Source organism: Heterodontus francisci, chromosome 41 (assembly GCF_036365525.1).
Source record: "Heterodontus francisci isolate sHetFra1 chromosome 41, sHetFra1.hap1, whole genome shotgun sequence".
Taxonomy (NCBI): domain Eukaryota; kingdom Metazoa; phylum Chordata; class Chondrichthyes; order Heterodontiformes; family Heterodontidae; genus Heterodontus; species Heterodontus francisci.
The window spans coordinates 16,722,227-16,738,590 of record NC_090411.1 but is presented as its reverse complement, the minus strand read 5'-3'; the positions used below and the strand labels follow the sequence as shown (position 1 = coordinate 16,738,590).

At 40.7% G+C, this 16,364-nt stretch overlaps 1 protein-coding gene across 2 annotated transcripts in view; it reads right to left on the bottom strand.

The window, feature by feature from the left end:
* The window catches only part of LOC137353276 (myosin-9-like), a 230,608-nt gene that overhangs the window by 75,817 nt on the left and 138,427 nt on the right, over positions 1–16,364 (bottom strand). For both annotated transcript variants that reach the window (XM_068019373.1, XM_068019374.1), the window contains 3 exons: positions 14,851–14,994; positions 9,792–9,887; positions 5,132–5,250 (listed from right to left, as the gene is read on the bottom strand). In XM_068019373.1, the coding sequence (XP_067875474.1) occupies positions 5,132–5,250; positions 9,792–9,887; positions 14,851–14,994 (359 nt within the window). The remainder of the gene's footprint in view (positions 1–5,131; positions 5,251–9,791; positions 9,888–14,850; positions 14,995–16,364) is intronic.

Below are 16,364 nucleotides of genomic sequence, written 5' to 3'. Positions count from 1 at the left end.
CCCCTAGTAGTTCCAGATTCTCCCACAAAAGGAAACATCCTTTCCAGATCCACCCTGTCAAGACCCCTCAGGATCTTATATGTTTCAATCAAGTCACCTCTTACTCTTCTAAATTCCAGCAGATACAAGCCTAGTCCGTCCAACCTTTCCTCATAAGACAACCCACCCACTCCTGGTATTAGTCTAGTAAGCCTTCTCTGAACTGCTTTCAATGCATTTACATCCTTCCTTAAATAAAGAGACCAATACTGTACACAGTACTCCAGATGTGGTCTCACCAACGCCCTTTATAACTGAAGCATAACCTCCCTACCTTTGCATTCAATTCCCCCTGCAATAAATGATAACATTCTATTAGCTTTCCTAATTACTTGCTGTACCTGCATACTAACCTTTTGCGATTCATGCACTAGGACACACAGATCCCTCTGCATCTCAGAGCTCTGCAATCTCTCACCATTTAGATATATGCTTCTTGTTTATTCTTCCTGCCAAAATTTACAATTTCATACTTTCCTACGTTATACTCCATTTGCCAGATCTTTGCCCACTCACTTAACCTATCTATATCCCTTTGTAGCTTCCTTATGTCCTCTTCACAACTTACTTTCCTACCTATCTTTGTGACATCAGTAAATTTAGCAACCATACCTTCCGTCCAGTCATCCAAGTCATTTATATAAATTGTTAGAAGTTGAGGCTCCAGCACTGATCCTCACACCACTCGTTACATCTTGCCAACCAGAAAATGACCCATTTATGCCTACTTTGTTTCCTGTTAGCTAGCTAATCTTCTATGCATGCCAAAATGTTACCCCCGACACCATGAGCTTTTATTTTCCACAATAACCTTTGATGTGGCACCTTATCAAATGCCTTCTGGAAATTTAAGGACAGTACATCCCCTTTATCCACAGCACATGATAAGTCTTCAAAGAACTCCATTAAATTGGTTAAACAGAATTTCCCTTTCACAAAACTATGTTGACTCTGCCTGATTACCTTGAATTTTTTGAAGTGTCCTGCTATAACGTTTTTAATAATAGCTAACATTTTCCCTATGACGGATCTTAAGCTAACTGGCCTGTAGTTAGCTGCTTCCTGTCTTCCTCCCTTCTGAATAAAGGAGCTGCATTCTCTATTTTCCAATGTAATGGAACCTTCCTAGAATCTAGGGAATTTTAGAAAATTAAAACCAATGCATCAACTATCTCAATGGCCACTGCTTTTAAGATCTTATGATGAAGTCCATCAGGATCTGGGGACTAGTCAGCACGCAGCACCCACAATTTGTTCAGTACCACTTCACTGGTGATTGTAATTTTGAGTTCTCGTTTTTATATTTCTAACCAGCTTTCTCTCGTACTCTAATTTTTTCCTCCTTATTAATCTTTGAGTCATTCTCTGCTGCTTTTTATATTCTGTCCAATCTTCTGACCTGCCACCCATCTTTGCGCAATTATATCATTTTTAAGTTTGATACTTTTTTTTAAAAAACATTGAGTTAACCACAGGTGGTGGGTCCTCCCCTTGGAATTTTTCTTTCTCATTGGAATGTTGTGTATTCTGAAATATCGCCTTAAATGTCTGCCACTGCATCTCTATTGACCTATCCCTTAACCTAATTTGCCAGTTCACTTTTGCTAGCTCTGCTTTCATGCCCTCAAAACTCCCTTATTTAAGTGTAAAATACTAGTCTTGGACCCACTCTTCTCTCCCTCAAACTGAATGTAAAATTCAATCATTTTATGATCACTGCTGCCTAGGGCGCCTCCACTATGAGGTCATTAATTAATCCTATCTTGTTAGACAATACCAGGTCTGGTATAGCCTGCTCTCTGGTAGGCTCCAGAGTGTGCTGTTTTAAGAAACTGTCCCAAGAACATTCTATGAACTCCTCATCTAGGCTACCTTTGTCCATTGGATTTTTCCAGTCTATATGTAGATTAAAATCACCCATGATTATCACCGTATCTTTCTGACAAGCTCTCATTATTTCTTGCTTTCTACCCCATCCTACCATGTGGTTACTGTTAGGGGTGTCTGTACACCACTCCCACTAGTGACTTCTTGCCTTTATCATTTCTCATCTCGACCCAAACCACTTCTACATCCTAGTTCCCTGAACTTGGTCATCCCTCTCTATTGCACTCACACTATGATTAATTAAGAGTCACCCCTCCACCTTTTCCTAGCTTCCTGTCCTCCTAAATGTCATGTACGCTTCAATATTCAGGTCCCAATCTATACTACCCTGCAGCCATGTCTCGGTAATGGTCATCAGATTGCACTTTATTACTATTTGTGCTATCAGTTAATCTGTTTTGTTTCGAATGCATTCAGATAGAGCCTTCAGTTTTGTCCTTTTATTATTTTAGTAATCTCTAGCCTTGTCTGATTTACTCTTACATTTGTACTCACTGTCCCTTCCTATCATGGTCTGTGTATCATTTCCCATATTAATACCTTTCTCTCTTGCCTTGTCTCTACTCTTTGATTTACCACATCTTCCCCAATTTGATCCCTTGCCCCCAGTATGTAGCTTAAAACCCTCGCTACTTCTATTTATGCAGCTCGCTGGAACACTGGTCCCAGCACGGTTGAGGTGTATACCGTCACAACGATACAGCCCCCATTTTCCCCAGTATTGGTGCCAGTGCCCCTCAAACCGGAACCCACTTCTACCACACCAGTCTTTGAGTGACGTATTCATTTCTCTAATTTTATTTGCCCTATTTCCATTTGCACATGGCTCAGGTAATAATCCAGAGATTATTACCTTTGAGGTTCTGCTTCTTAATTTGGTGCCTCGCTCCTACATTGACCACGATGATTGGACCCTCCCCCTCCCACTAAGTTCCTCTCCAGCCCTGAGCAGATGTCCTGAACCCTGGCACTGGGCAGGCAACACAGCCTTCTGGACTCGCGCTCTTTGCTGCAGAGAACAGTGTTAATGCCTCTTACTATACTGTCCCTAATATCACTACTTTCCTTTCTGCTCCCCCCACTTGAACGACTTCCTATACCATGGTGCCATGGTCAGTCTGCTCATCCACACTACAGCCCTCACTCTTGACCATAGAAGCTGCAAGAACCTCAAACTTGTTGCTCAACTGGAATGGCTGAGGCAACTTCACTCCCACCTTCTTGATCCCCTTACCTGCCTGGCCCATAGTTACACCATTCTGTCCCTGACCACTGACCAAAACAGATGACCCTATCCTAAGGGGTGTGACTGCCTTCTGGAACAAAGTGTCCAGGTAACTTTCCACCTCTCTGATGCATCACTGTTTGCAGCTCAGTCTCCAGCTCAATGACTCTGAGCCGAAGCTCCTCCTAAAGACGTGGTTGCCATGGATTGCCACATCCTGCCATCTTTATTGTGCTCATTAGATTAAATTCATTTTCTCTTAATTATAGTTCCGCTTCTTACTGAACTCCTCACTTACCAAACTCCCTTCTTCAGACTCTGCCCTCCAGCAGCACTGAGAGTCCCCTGAATTTATACTCTGTAAACAATGATGTGTCAACTTTGCTAGAGCTCAGAAACCAGTTTAAGCTAGCTACCTAATTAACTAGCTACAGCTACTCAGAGCTTGTATGCCCAATCAAAACTGTAAGAAACATAACTTGCCTCTTAACTTAAACAATAATTTCAATTAATTGCTAAATGTAAACAAAACAAAGACTTGAGAGATTAACCCTTAAATCCCTTCACTTACCAAACTCCCTCCTTTAACTCTGTGCCCTCAGTGCAGTCAAACTGCATATTATGTACAGTTTGAACAGTAAACCTCACAAGAAGACAGAGTAGCAACGAAAAATGTTCTCCCAAAAGAGGAAACATTTTGAAATAGGAATATGGCTGCAAATGAGTTTTGCAAATACCTATCAAAGATAGCAACACTCATTTAACCATCCTCATTGCAAGCATTACATATTTGTTAATAGCACAATATTCAAAACAATACCTCATACATCTATTTGGACCAATATCAGACTGTTGACTTCAGCCAAGTTCTTCTTTTTTATTAAACTTATTCCAATGCAATATCCCAAATTCCTCACTCCTGGCAGATTCACAGAATCAGGCACAGGGAAACAACTTGCAACAGTGGCAACCACCAAAAGTATTTTACAATACAGATGATGATGGTGGATCTATTCCAATAGTCTCCAAAATCTGTAGACAATCTCAGTGAACTCAACAAATGGGCTATTTAGTCAACAGTTCATGATATTATCTGCACATCCTACACAATTACTCCAGACAAATACAGGTAGTGACTAAGCAGGAGTGAAAGGAAGGAAGATGTGCTCTTTCTCTTGGCCATTTTGAATTGATCTGACTGAGAAGAAACAAACCCAGGAGCCATTTTCTGTTCTGTCAGTGATACTCTATAGGAGGTCATTGTAGAAGCATGAGTGCAGCTTGGGCTTCACATCTTGTACAACTCAAGGAATTCCAAAACATGACATACTTGGGGGGAAAAAAAGCCCCTCTTTGTCCCTCACTATGGGAAAATGTCTTGGTGCTTCCCTGCAACAGCAGGGAATATTAAGATATTAAGACTTGAACCCAAATGATAATTATACAGTGCAACTGGTGAAGTGTTCAGGCATTATGAAAGCTCTTACCTTGTGACAGAAATCTGGTTATTAACCATATCTGCAGCAACTTAGAAAAATTGCTGGCCCCCACTATCTCACACCACATCTCACCCCCCACCAAAAAGAAAAACTATCAAGGTGTAGATATGTGCCAGGGTGGAATTCAAACATGGCATCCTTTTCCTAATAAATCTTTACATGCCTAATTTTAAACACTGTGATCACTGTGATAAATTCTGCCGATCAAAATCCCTGTTAAGAGCTATGTTGTTGTTCCAAACAAATGCAGGCGAGAGGCTTTTAAATGCTGTTATTCCAATTGTTTTCCATTTGCCTACATAGATTTAAAGGGTACGGACAATGAAACATTGAACAAAGTTTAAGTGTGCAATCAGAAAGTATTTAATAAAAATTGTTTAAGAAACTTTGAATAGGTCAAACCATTTTCAGTACCCTACAACTTCACTCAGAGCTAGCTTTTTAAAAAAAGTGTTCGTACAGAAACTAAGACAATACTCACTTGTTCTTTGGTCTGAGCTTTCTGAACATAGTCTCTCCCGACTTTAATTCGAGGTGTGAGGATTGCCCTACTGAAGTCAGTCACATTGATTCCCAAGAGATGGCAGACCTTCTGGGCAGCTGTAAAGCAAAAATACATTTGCTGGATATTGAACATCTTCACCTTTACCATTTTACCTCGAAAAGCTAATGCTTTGCTGATAGACAACATAAGGCTAGTTGCACCTTCAATATATTTAAGCAACATTTGTGTACAGATTAAGCTATAAAAATACATAAAGTTTACAGCACAGAAACTAGCTATTCAGCCCAGCATGAACTGAGCCAGTGTTTATGCTCCACTCGAGTCTTTTCTCACCACGCTTCATCCAATCCCATCAGCTTATCCTTCGACTGCTTTCATCCTCATGTGCTGACCTAGCTTGTCTGTAACTGCATCTATGCTATCTGCATCAACTACTCCATGTTTAAGCAGGCTCTGCATTCTAATCACATGAGTAATGATGTTTGTCCTTAATTTCCTACTGAATTTATTGGTGAGCATCATATTCATGACCACAAGTTTTGGACTCGCCCATAGTCATAGAGATACAGCACTGAAACAGGCCCTTCGGCCCACCGAATCTGTGCCGACCAACAACCACCCATTTATATTAATCCTACATTAATCTCATATTCGCTACCACATCCCCACCATTCTCCTACCACCTACCTACACTAGGGGCAACTTACAATGGCCAATTTACCTATCAAGCAAGTCTTTGGCTGTGGGAGGAAACCGGAGCACCCGGCGGAAAGCCACGCAGTCACAGGGGGAACTTGCAAACTCCACACAGGCAGCACCCAGAACCGAACCCGAGTCGCTGGAGCTGTGAGGCTGCGGTGCTAACCACCGCGCCGCCCACAAGTGGAAATATCTCTACATCTACTTAATCAATCAAACCCCTTCACAATGTTAAAGACATGTATTGGGTCACTTCTCAGCCATCTCTTCTCTAGAGCAAAGAGCCCCTTATAACCTCAGTTCTGGTATCATCCTTGTAAATTTTTTTTGCACTTTCAGTGCCTTTATATCCTTGTTGTAATATAACTTTTTTTTTCCAACATAAAATGGAGACCAGAACTGAGCAAAGTGCTCCAAATGTAGTCTAACCAAGATTCTCTACAAGTTTAACAACTTCTTTGCTTTCCAATTCTATTCACCTAGAAATTAACTCGTGTTTTGTTTGCACGTTTTATGGTCTTGTTAACCCGAGTTGCTATTTTCACTGATTTGTGAAACTGTCTCCCTAGATCCCTTGGCTCTTCTACTCAATTGAGACTCATCTTCTAAGGAATGGGTGGTCTCCTATTCTTCCTACCAAAATGCACCACCTTATACTTAGCGATATCGAAATTAATTTGCCTTTTACATGCCCATTCTGCAAGTTAGTTACTGTCATCTTGTATTTTGTTGCAGTTCTCCTCCATATTAATTGTACCGCTCAATCTGATGTTTGTTAATTTTGATATCATACTTGTGATTCCAGAGTCCAAATCATTTATGGAATTGGTGTAAAAGTTACAAGCACAATCCTTATATCATATGTTAAAAATAAGTCACGCGCACCGGTGCAAATAGATCTTCAGTTTTCAGAACATGTAGTGCACCACATTTTGTACGTTAGGCTTTTCTGAGAAAACACCTCAAGTAGTAATAGTATTCAGTAATTGACACAGGCGGACTCTAAAAGCTTCTTTAGGTATGTGAAAAGAAAAAGATTGGCAATGACAAATGTAGGTCCATTATAGGTGGAGACAGGAGAATTTATAATGGAGAACAGAGAAATGGTGGAGAAACTAAACAATTCCTTTGTGTGTGTTTTCACAGAGGAAGATACAGAAAATCTCCCAGAAATACCAGGGAACCAAGGGACTTGTGAAAATGAACTGAAAGAAATTAATAAAGAGGTAGTACTTGAAAAATTAACTGGATTGAAGGTTGATAAATCCCCTTGACCAGATGAGCTACATCCCAGATTGTTAAAAGAGGTGGCTATAAAAATAGTCAGTGTATTGGTGGTTATCTTTCAAAATTCTATAGATTCTAAAAAGATTCCTGCAGACTGGAAAGCAACACACGTACCCTACTATTTAAGAAGGGAGGGAGAAAAAAATGGGGAACTACAGACCTGTTAATTTATCAGTAGTAGGGAACACGTTAGAATCTATTAAAGAATGTGATTGGGCAGAGTTAACATGGATTTATGAAAGGTAAATCATGTTTAACAAACCTATTGGAGTTTTTTGAGAATGTTACTTGTACCATTGATAAAGTAGAAACAATGGATGTGGCGTATTTGGATTTTCAGAAGGCTTTTAATAAGGTCCCACACAGGAGGTTAACAAACAAAATTAAACCACATGGAACTGGGGGTAATGGATGGAGAATCAGTTAGCAGACAGAAAACAGAGCGTAGGAATTAACAGGTCATTCACACGATGACAGGCTGTTACTAGTGGGGTACTGCAAGGATCAGGGCTGGGGCCACAGCTGTTCACAATCTATATAAATGATTTGGATATTACCAAATTTGCTGACGACACAAAACTAGGTGGGAATGTAAGTTGCGAGGAGGATGCAAAGAGGCTTCAAAGGACTTGGACAGGCTAGGTGGATGGGCAAGGAGGTGGCAGATGGAATATAATGTGAATAAGTGCGAAGTTATCCACTTTGTTAGGAAAAAAAAAAAATCACTATTTTTGAAATGGAGGGGTGCTGGGAAGTGTTGATGTCCAAAGGGATCTGGGCGTCCTTGTTCACGAGTCACTAAAAGCTGGCATGCAGGTAGGTGCAGCAAGCAATTAGGAAGGCAAATGGTATGTTGGCCTTCATCGCAAGGGCTTTTGAGTATAGGATAAAGAAGTCTTGCTGCAATTGTATAGAGCCTTGGTGAGACCGCACCTGGAGTATTGTGCACAGTTTTGGGTTTCCTCATCTAAGGAAGGATATACTTGCCATAGATGGAGTGCAATGGAGCTCACCAGACTAACCCCTGGGATGGCAGGATTGTCTTATGAGGGGAGATTGAGGAAACTGGGCCTGTATTCTCTGGAGTTTCAAAGAATGAGGAATGATCTCATCGAAACGTCCAAAATTCTTACAGGGCGTGACAGGGTGAATGCAGATAGGATGATTCCCCTGGCTGGTCAGTCTAGAACCAGGGGACATAGTCTCAGAATAAGGGGCAGGTCATTTAAGACTGAGATGAGGAAGAATTTCTTCACTCAGAGGGCAGTGAATCTTTAGAATCCTCTACCCCAGAGGACTGTGGAAGCTCAAATCATAGAGCATGTTCAAGACAGAAGTCGATAGATATCTGAATACGAACATCAAACAATATGGGGATATCAGAGAAAGTTGCGTTGAGGCAGATGATCAGCTATGATCATACTGAATGGCGGAGCAGGCTCGACAGGCTGAATGGCCTACTCCTGCATTCCTATGTTTCTATATTCCTAACTAACAACAGGCTCTCTGGCCCTGAATAATCACTCCATGGTATGTGATTCCCAGTATAAAAGGGTATTGCTATGACAGTATATATATATATATATATATAATATCACTATTGAAGAAACAAAACATGACTATATGCAATGCAATTAACTATTTAAAATGTACAACCTGTAAATCCACATCACTTAGAAGAGACGAGAAGAATTTAAGTATACAAATGGTAATTAGACCTTGAAGAAGTGCCATTTACTGATGATTGTTTATGCAGTTTACTTTGTGGAAAGAGATGCAGTGGTTTTTGTCGAGGTTCATCCGAAGCAGCTCTGTAACACAGGAGTCTGTGCTCTACGGGCTGTTCCCAGGGACGCACACAGAGACAAACATCAACTGCTGCTGGAGGACTATCAATTTGGTGAAAGACGCCCTTTGGTCTGCCCGAAACTTGCTGGTCTTCCAGCGCAAAGAGTTGTCCACGACCGAATGTTGCAGACTGGCACATTTCAAAGTCCAGGACTACGTGCTAAGGGACGCACTAAAGCTTGGGGCAGCCACAGCAAAGGCTTAATGGGGAAAGATCACAGTGTAAGGTCCCCCCCACCAAGCTGAACTGAGGGGCTGGATTCATGGGAAACCCCTCGAACTGTATCGGGAAAATTTTGTGTGCTGTAAATGTAAAAATGTATATGGCATGACAATGAAATGGAAGGGTTGTGAGGCAACTTATAATTGTATAGAAGAAAACTGATCACCTTTGCACTGTTTGTATTTTTTGACTTGATACTGTTTTAAACTGATTGGGAATGTAATTTTTACAGATTTTTATGAATAAAGTATATTTTGAAAAAAAAAACTTTAGTGCAACAAGGTGAGAACCATTGAGTAAACACAGCTGCTTCTGCCCAAAATAAACACAGCTATACCTTTTTGTTAACTCACTATATTCAGCAACTTTGAAAAATGGTTAATGGCTTTCAAATTTTGGCCATCAGCAGCAACTGCCCGTTTAAAACGGCGGGGACTAAACTAATTCCAAAAGAAGACACGTTTCAGCTAAATAAATGCTTTAAAAATTGAAATACACTCACTGCTACAAGGTTAATAATGTGAAGGTGAAGAAGAAAGTCTAATATCCGTAAATTTCTCTTAAATTAGTTCTATTTACCTGTATTATCAGGCATGGAGGCTTGGTCTGTGTTGCGTTCCTTCTTGAAAACTATGTTGCCAAATTGAAGTACTGAAGAAACAACCTTCAGCATGGCTGGGAAGAGAAGGAAAAAAATTCATTCATAATTTAATCAAACATTCGTGCTAATCACAAATAGGCCAGTGCACATTGGATTGATACATTAATGCACTGCACCACGGAACAAGAAATTTCCCCATGCTTAGTTCTTATCTCAGTTGGGATTTCAGTGAGTATGTAAACTAGGAGGGTCACCCTGTTGGGTGCCTTCACCTAATGTTAGCTAAAGAGCAGCACTGGCAGAAACTCAAACGGTTGCATGTTTGCTCTTAGGTGGGGAATGTCACAAGGAGATACAAAAGAAACTGAATGACAAAAGATGATAAAACATCCAAAGTATTTCTTGTTCTTTGCTAATGGCACCATATCAGTGCAGTGACCAATGATGCTAACCAATGTATGATTATCTAAAGGAAAGGCTGCAGGGGCTCAGATGGAGTTCAAAACAGATAAAAGTCTTAGATTAAGCAGTAGCAAGAATGTAGATTCTATGTCCCATTGTAACGTGCTTGCACTAACAGATCTGGGGGGGTTTATAGCTAAGTTGTTGAAACTTTTTCATCAGCAATGAAAAAAGCAAATAAAAAAAAAATCTATAGTCAGGATGTGATATGTATGATAAAGAAGGTAATGTTGAAGTTGTACTGGCCTTGAAGAGGCCACATCCGGAGTGTTCCAGGAAAGAAGTAAAATAATTGGTGGGAGTCCAAAAGAGAATTCCAAGGCCTATTTTTGAACTTCGAATGGAGTTGTGAGGAAAAATAATCCACCCTGGAACTTTACTCTCTGAAGGGGGAGATGTGAATGGGGAAGCTTAAAGGGTTTAAAACTTTCCTGGGTATGGAGAATTGGGATCTAGGAAAATTTGAGATATAGGACTCAAGGACATAGTTTGAAATCAAGTACCAAAATAAATTTAGGCAACTTTAAATACAAAAAAAATGACAGAATTGTGGAACAGGTTGCCAAAAAAGGAGGGGGAGTGAAAGAGAAAACAACATTTTTCTCAAAAAAGATAGCTGCATAACTTACTGTTTAGAAAGGGGATTCTGGGCATTTCGTTCCAGAATCACAGTAGAAAACCTGATGTGAACAGTTGGCTTGATGGTCCAATTATCTCCCCATGCCAAAATTAATACAATGTTAAGAAGCAACCATTAAATTTAATAACTGCTGCTTCAAAATAAATTTATTAAAACATTCCTACTAAAAGGTTAACTCTCGTCTACTCTCTGAAGTGGCATAAAAAGCCACTCAGCGAGCACAACTTGAGACAAATAATAAATATTAGCTTTGCCAGTGATGCCCATAGCCTGAGACACAATAAAAGAGGAGTGTGAAATATTAGATATGATAAGCATAATGAGAGAGGAAGTACTAGAAGGTCTGACATCCTTGAAAGTGGATTAAATCACCAGGGCCGGATGGATTGTATCCCAGTTGTTAAAGGAAGCCAGGAAGGAAATAGCGGCTGCTCTGAGGATCATCTTCGAATCCTCACTAGGATAGAGATACCAGAGGATTGGAGGTCTGCGAATGTTGTACTATTGTTTAAAAAGGGTGCGAGGGACTGGCCTAATAATTATAGTCAGTCTGACCTCGGTGATGGGCAAATTATTGGAATCAATTCTGAGAGATAGGATAAACTGCCACTTAGAAAGGCATGGATTAATCAGGGATAGTCAGCATTGATTCGTTAAGGGTAGGTTGTGTCTTACTAACAATTGAATTTTTTTGAGGAAATAACTAGGAGGATTGATGAGGGTAGTGCAGCGGATGTGGTTTACATGGATTTTAGTAAGGCATTTGACAATGTCCCACATGGCAGACTGGTCAGAAAAATAAAAGCCCATGGGATACAGAGGAATGTGGCAAGTTGGATCCAAAATTGGCTCAGTGACAGGAAACAAAGGGTAGTGGTCGACAGATGTTTTGTGAATGGAAAGGGGTTTCTAGTGGCGTTCCACTGGGCTCAGTATTGGGTCCCTTGCTGTTTGCTGTATATATTAATGATTTGGACTTAAATATGAAAGGCATGATTGGGAAATTTGCAGATGACACAAAAATTGGCTGCGTAGTTGAAAGTGACGAGGATAGCTGTCGACTCCAAAATGACATCAATGGTTTGGTTGAGTGGGCGGAAAAGTGGCAAATGGAATTCAATCCAGAGAAGTGTGAGGTAATGTATTTGGAGAGGGCAAACATATCAAATGAACACGCAATAAACGGGAGGATATTGAGAGGAGTAGAAGTGAGAGACTTTGGAGTGCATGTCCACAGGTCCCTGTGGGTGGCAGGACAGGTAGATAAAGTGAAGGCGGCATATGGAATGCTTTCCATTATTGGCCAAGGTATAGAATACAAAAGCAAGGATGTAATGCTGGAACTGTATAAAATGCTGGTTAGGCCACAGCTGGAGCATTGCATATAGTTCTGGTCATATTACAGGAAGGACATAATTGCTCTGGAGAGAATACAGAGGAGTCATAGAGATACAGCACTGAAACAGGCCATTCGGCCCACCGAGTCAGTGCCGGCTATCAACCACCCATTTTTACTAATCCTACATTAATCCCATATTCCCTGACAATCCACACCTCACACTGACTACAAGCTAGTCCACCATGATAGGCACATTCTCTAAAGACTTCACAAGATGCTGACTAATGCATTCCCTTCTTTCTTGCAGAACAAGGTCACACACAACTCAAGACATCAAGCCTATCAGCACATCCTCTCGGTCCCTTATGAGAATGTTGCCAGGGCTTGAAAGTTGCAGCCATGACGGGGTTGTTTGCCTTAGAACAGGGGAGGCTGAGGGGTGACTTAATTGAGGCGTACAAAATTATGAAGGGCCTAGATAGAGTAGAGAGGAAGGACCTGTTTCCCCTATCGGAGAGGTCAATAACCAGTGGGCACAGATTTAAGGTGATTGGTAGAAGGATTAGAGAGGACATCAGGAAAAACATTTTCACCCAGAGGGTGGTGGGTGTCTGGAATTCACTGCTTGGATTGGCGGTGGAGGCAGAAACCCTCAGCTTATTTAAAAAGGTACCTGGACATGCATCTGAGATACTGTAACCTGCAAGGTTACAGACCAGGTGCTGGAAGGTGGGATTAGATTGGGCAGCTATTTTTTTTTAGCCAGCGCAGACACAATGGGATGAATGGCCTCCTTCTGTGCTGTAACCTTTCTATGGTTCTATAGTATTTAAAATTAACATGTACCCAGTGGCAAAGTGACAATAAATATTCTATTGCATAAATTTAGTTCACTGTTTTAAATATCACGCAAACTTATGAACGGGCCTAAGGCCATCAATTCCGGCCCTGCAAAGCACCCAGTCTACCTCAGATTACCTTGGAAGGATAATGTATCCCAAAAATTTGAACAGGTGAAGCTAGCTGTTTCACACTGCTACTATGCAGTAGCAACATGTGTGGTGTTCGCCACTAACAGGATGCTGCTGTCAAGCCAAAAAGATGTTCTGCCTATCACGCAAATGAGTAATGTGATATATGAATTTCAACGCCAGTGTGATGCTAGGTATATAGGGCTTATGTCCCAAAGACTGGCGGATCATAACAAACATGTCCCTTCCGCTGTTCACAATGGGCAAGGTACAGGCCATACCCACCCAGCCCGTGCTTACAAAAGTCAAAACACATCTGATTAGATATGATTCCACGATTTGACAACATTTGCTAAATAATCCGCAGTGTGCTAAGAATTACGCTGACAACCAATTTAAGATGGTCAGTTGGGCTCGCAGTGAGGCACAGTTGCACATATTAGAAGCTACATATAATACACAGGGCCCTGTTCTTTGTAGACAGAAAGAACATGTACACACATTGCACCTGTTTCAGCTGAACAAAATAAGTGACAGCCATTCGCTGGTTCATTCCTCATGGCAATGCCTTGACCAAACTGCCTGGTTTAAATTTCAAACAAAACTTGGCAATTAATAGTCAGTTACTGTAAACTGGAGCATTCTCCATGGCAACCCCTCTACCAATCAGAGTCCACTTGCCAACCAATCAGCACTCTTCTCAGTATGAATTTGTTGTTCCCTTTTCATTGGCATTCTTGCGAATGAGTGCAAGATGAAAAGCTTCGACTAAATGTCTCTATTTTCAGCAATACTCAAATATTTAAATGTACTTTTTTTTTTAATTCTGGGGATATGGATGTCGTTGGCAAGGCTAGCATTTGTTGCCCATGCCCAATTGCTCGACAGGCTTGCTCGGCCATTTCAGAAGACAGTTAAGAGTCAACCACATTGCTGTGGGTCTGCAGTCACGTGTAGGCCAAACCAGGTAAGGGTGGCAGATGTCCTTCCCTAAAAGACATTAGTGAACCAGATGTTTTTTTAAAAAAACAAATCGGTGATGGTGCCATGGAACCATTACTGAGACTACCTTTCGATTCCAGATTATTTTTTTTAATTGCCTTAATTCATTGAATTTAAATTCCACCAGCTGTCATGGTAGGATTTGAACCAGTATCCCCAAGGCATTAGCCTGGACCTCTGGATTACCAGTCCAGTGACATTACCACTACCATCTCCCCCGCATTGGCAAAAGAAGTTAGCAATTTGAGCTTGAACTGCTCATCTGATACTGAAAACTGGCTCTTTTTTTCAACATTGTACAATGGCAACTACAGGATATGCTCTTGTATCAGAACTGGAGCCAATTCCTTCCAAACAAAGTATTCAAAGTAGATTTTTAGATTTTCTTCACAGAAATCTCAGTGAAAGAGATATAAATCACACATCAGCCAATACAATTCATTTAAAATCAGGAGTATTCCTAAACTTTAAGACTTAGCTACTGAAAACTAATACGAAATTAGAGAACTGAGAAGATTGCAGCGTTCTTTAATTATAGGGACCCTCTTAAGTTATCGGTATGAATCAAACATAGCTGCATACGTGCAATACTTAACCATTTGTTAATATTTAGCAAGGCATACCGATTAGTTCATCATCAGATATTCCCATGATTCGAAATGCCTCCATCGTCTCCTGAAACAATTCTTTGTCTTGTTGCCCAGGAATGGTAACGTGACCATTAGAGAGAAATCTGTAGTTATTGTAGCCCTCTAATAACAAATCAGCTGTAATCAAAAATATTTTACATATTAGCATTAGAAAGAACTTGCATTTTTTTTTTAAGTGCCTTTCATGAGCTCAGAACATCCTATAATGCTTGACAACCAATGAAGTACTTTTTGAGGTGTAGTCATTGTTCCAAAGTCATGAAAGCAGCCTACTGTATGCTGAAGTTGAGATTCTTTAGAAGCTTAATGCAAACTGGTCAAATTGGCAAACACCAAACCAAGAGGTAGTAGAATCTAAGGAAGCAACTCAGCAACCCCAAAAGGATTTACACAAAATATCTCAGTTGATTAATTAAAAATTAAACTTACTGCCTCTATTTAACTTTTTAAACTGAAGTGGGGCCAGGAGGAAAAGTGCTCTACTCAGCTCCATAGCACCCATCCAGTCGCAACCGGAAACCTACTCGCCGTCCATTTCCAAGATGCACCCGAGGGTCTGCCAATGATAGAGGGGGCCCAAAATTCTATTCTTCAGTCAGGGCAACTACCTGTGGAGCTGTGACAAGCTCTGTGACTACTTAGAAGTCTGAGGATGAATCTTTGTTTCCATTGGCTGATGCTGGGATACTTCCCTATGCTTAAAACTAGCCTAATAAATTTCTTCGTTAACACGTCCAGTCACCACAGAGCAGCAATAAAGCAAATCAAATGCTGAACTATGTACCCAAAAGAGCAGCACACAAACGAAAGAGATATAAAGTTGGAAAAGGAGATGTATGACAGATGTCAGCCAGGTTGATAATACAAGTGAGAACCAGGCTGAATACAGACAGTTCAGAGAAGTAGTGAACAAAGAAATGGGAAGCAAAGAGTCTGAAAACAGACTGGGTGCTAACATAAAAGGGAATTCAAAAGTCTTCAATAGGCATACAAATAGGGAAAGGGTGGTAAATTAGCTAATTAGGGACTAAAAAAGGTGATTTACGCATGGAGGCAGAATGCACAGCTGAGGTACTAAATGAGTTAATAAAATAAATTTGCTTAAAACCCAATACATTTCTAACCTTTGCCAGCTCTGATGAAAGGTCACAGACGTGAAACGTTAACTGTGCTTCTCTCCCTACAGATGCTGCCTGGCCTGCTGAGCATTTCCAGCACTTTTTTTTTCCAGATTTCCAGCATCTGCAGTATTTTGCTTTTATTTTAGTACTAAATGAGTACTTTACATCCGTCTTTATCAAGCAAGAAGATGCTGCCGAAGTCATAGTAAAAAAGGAGTGGTTGAGACACTGAATGGCTAAAAATTAATAGAGGATGTAATTAGAAAGGCAGGCTGTACTTAAAGTTAAGTCAAGTCACCAGGGCCAGATCAGATGCATCCGAGAATCCTGAGGGAAGTAAGAGTAGAAACTGTGGAGGCATTAGCC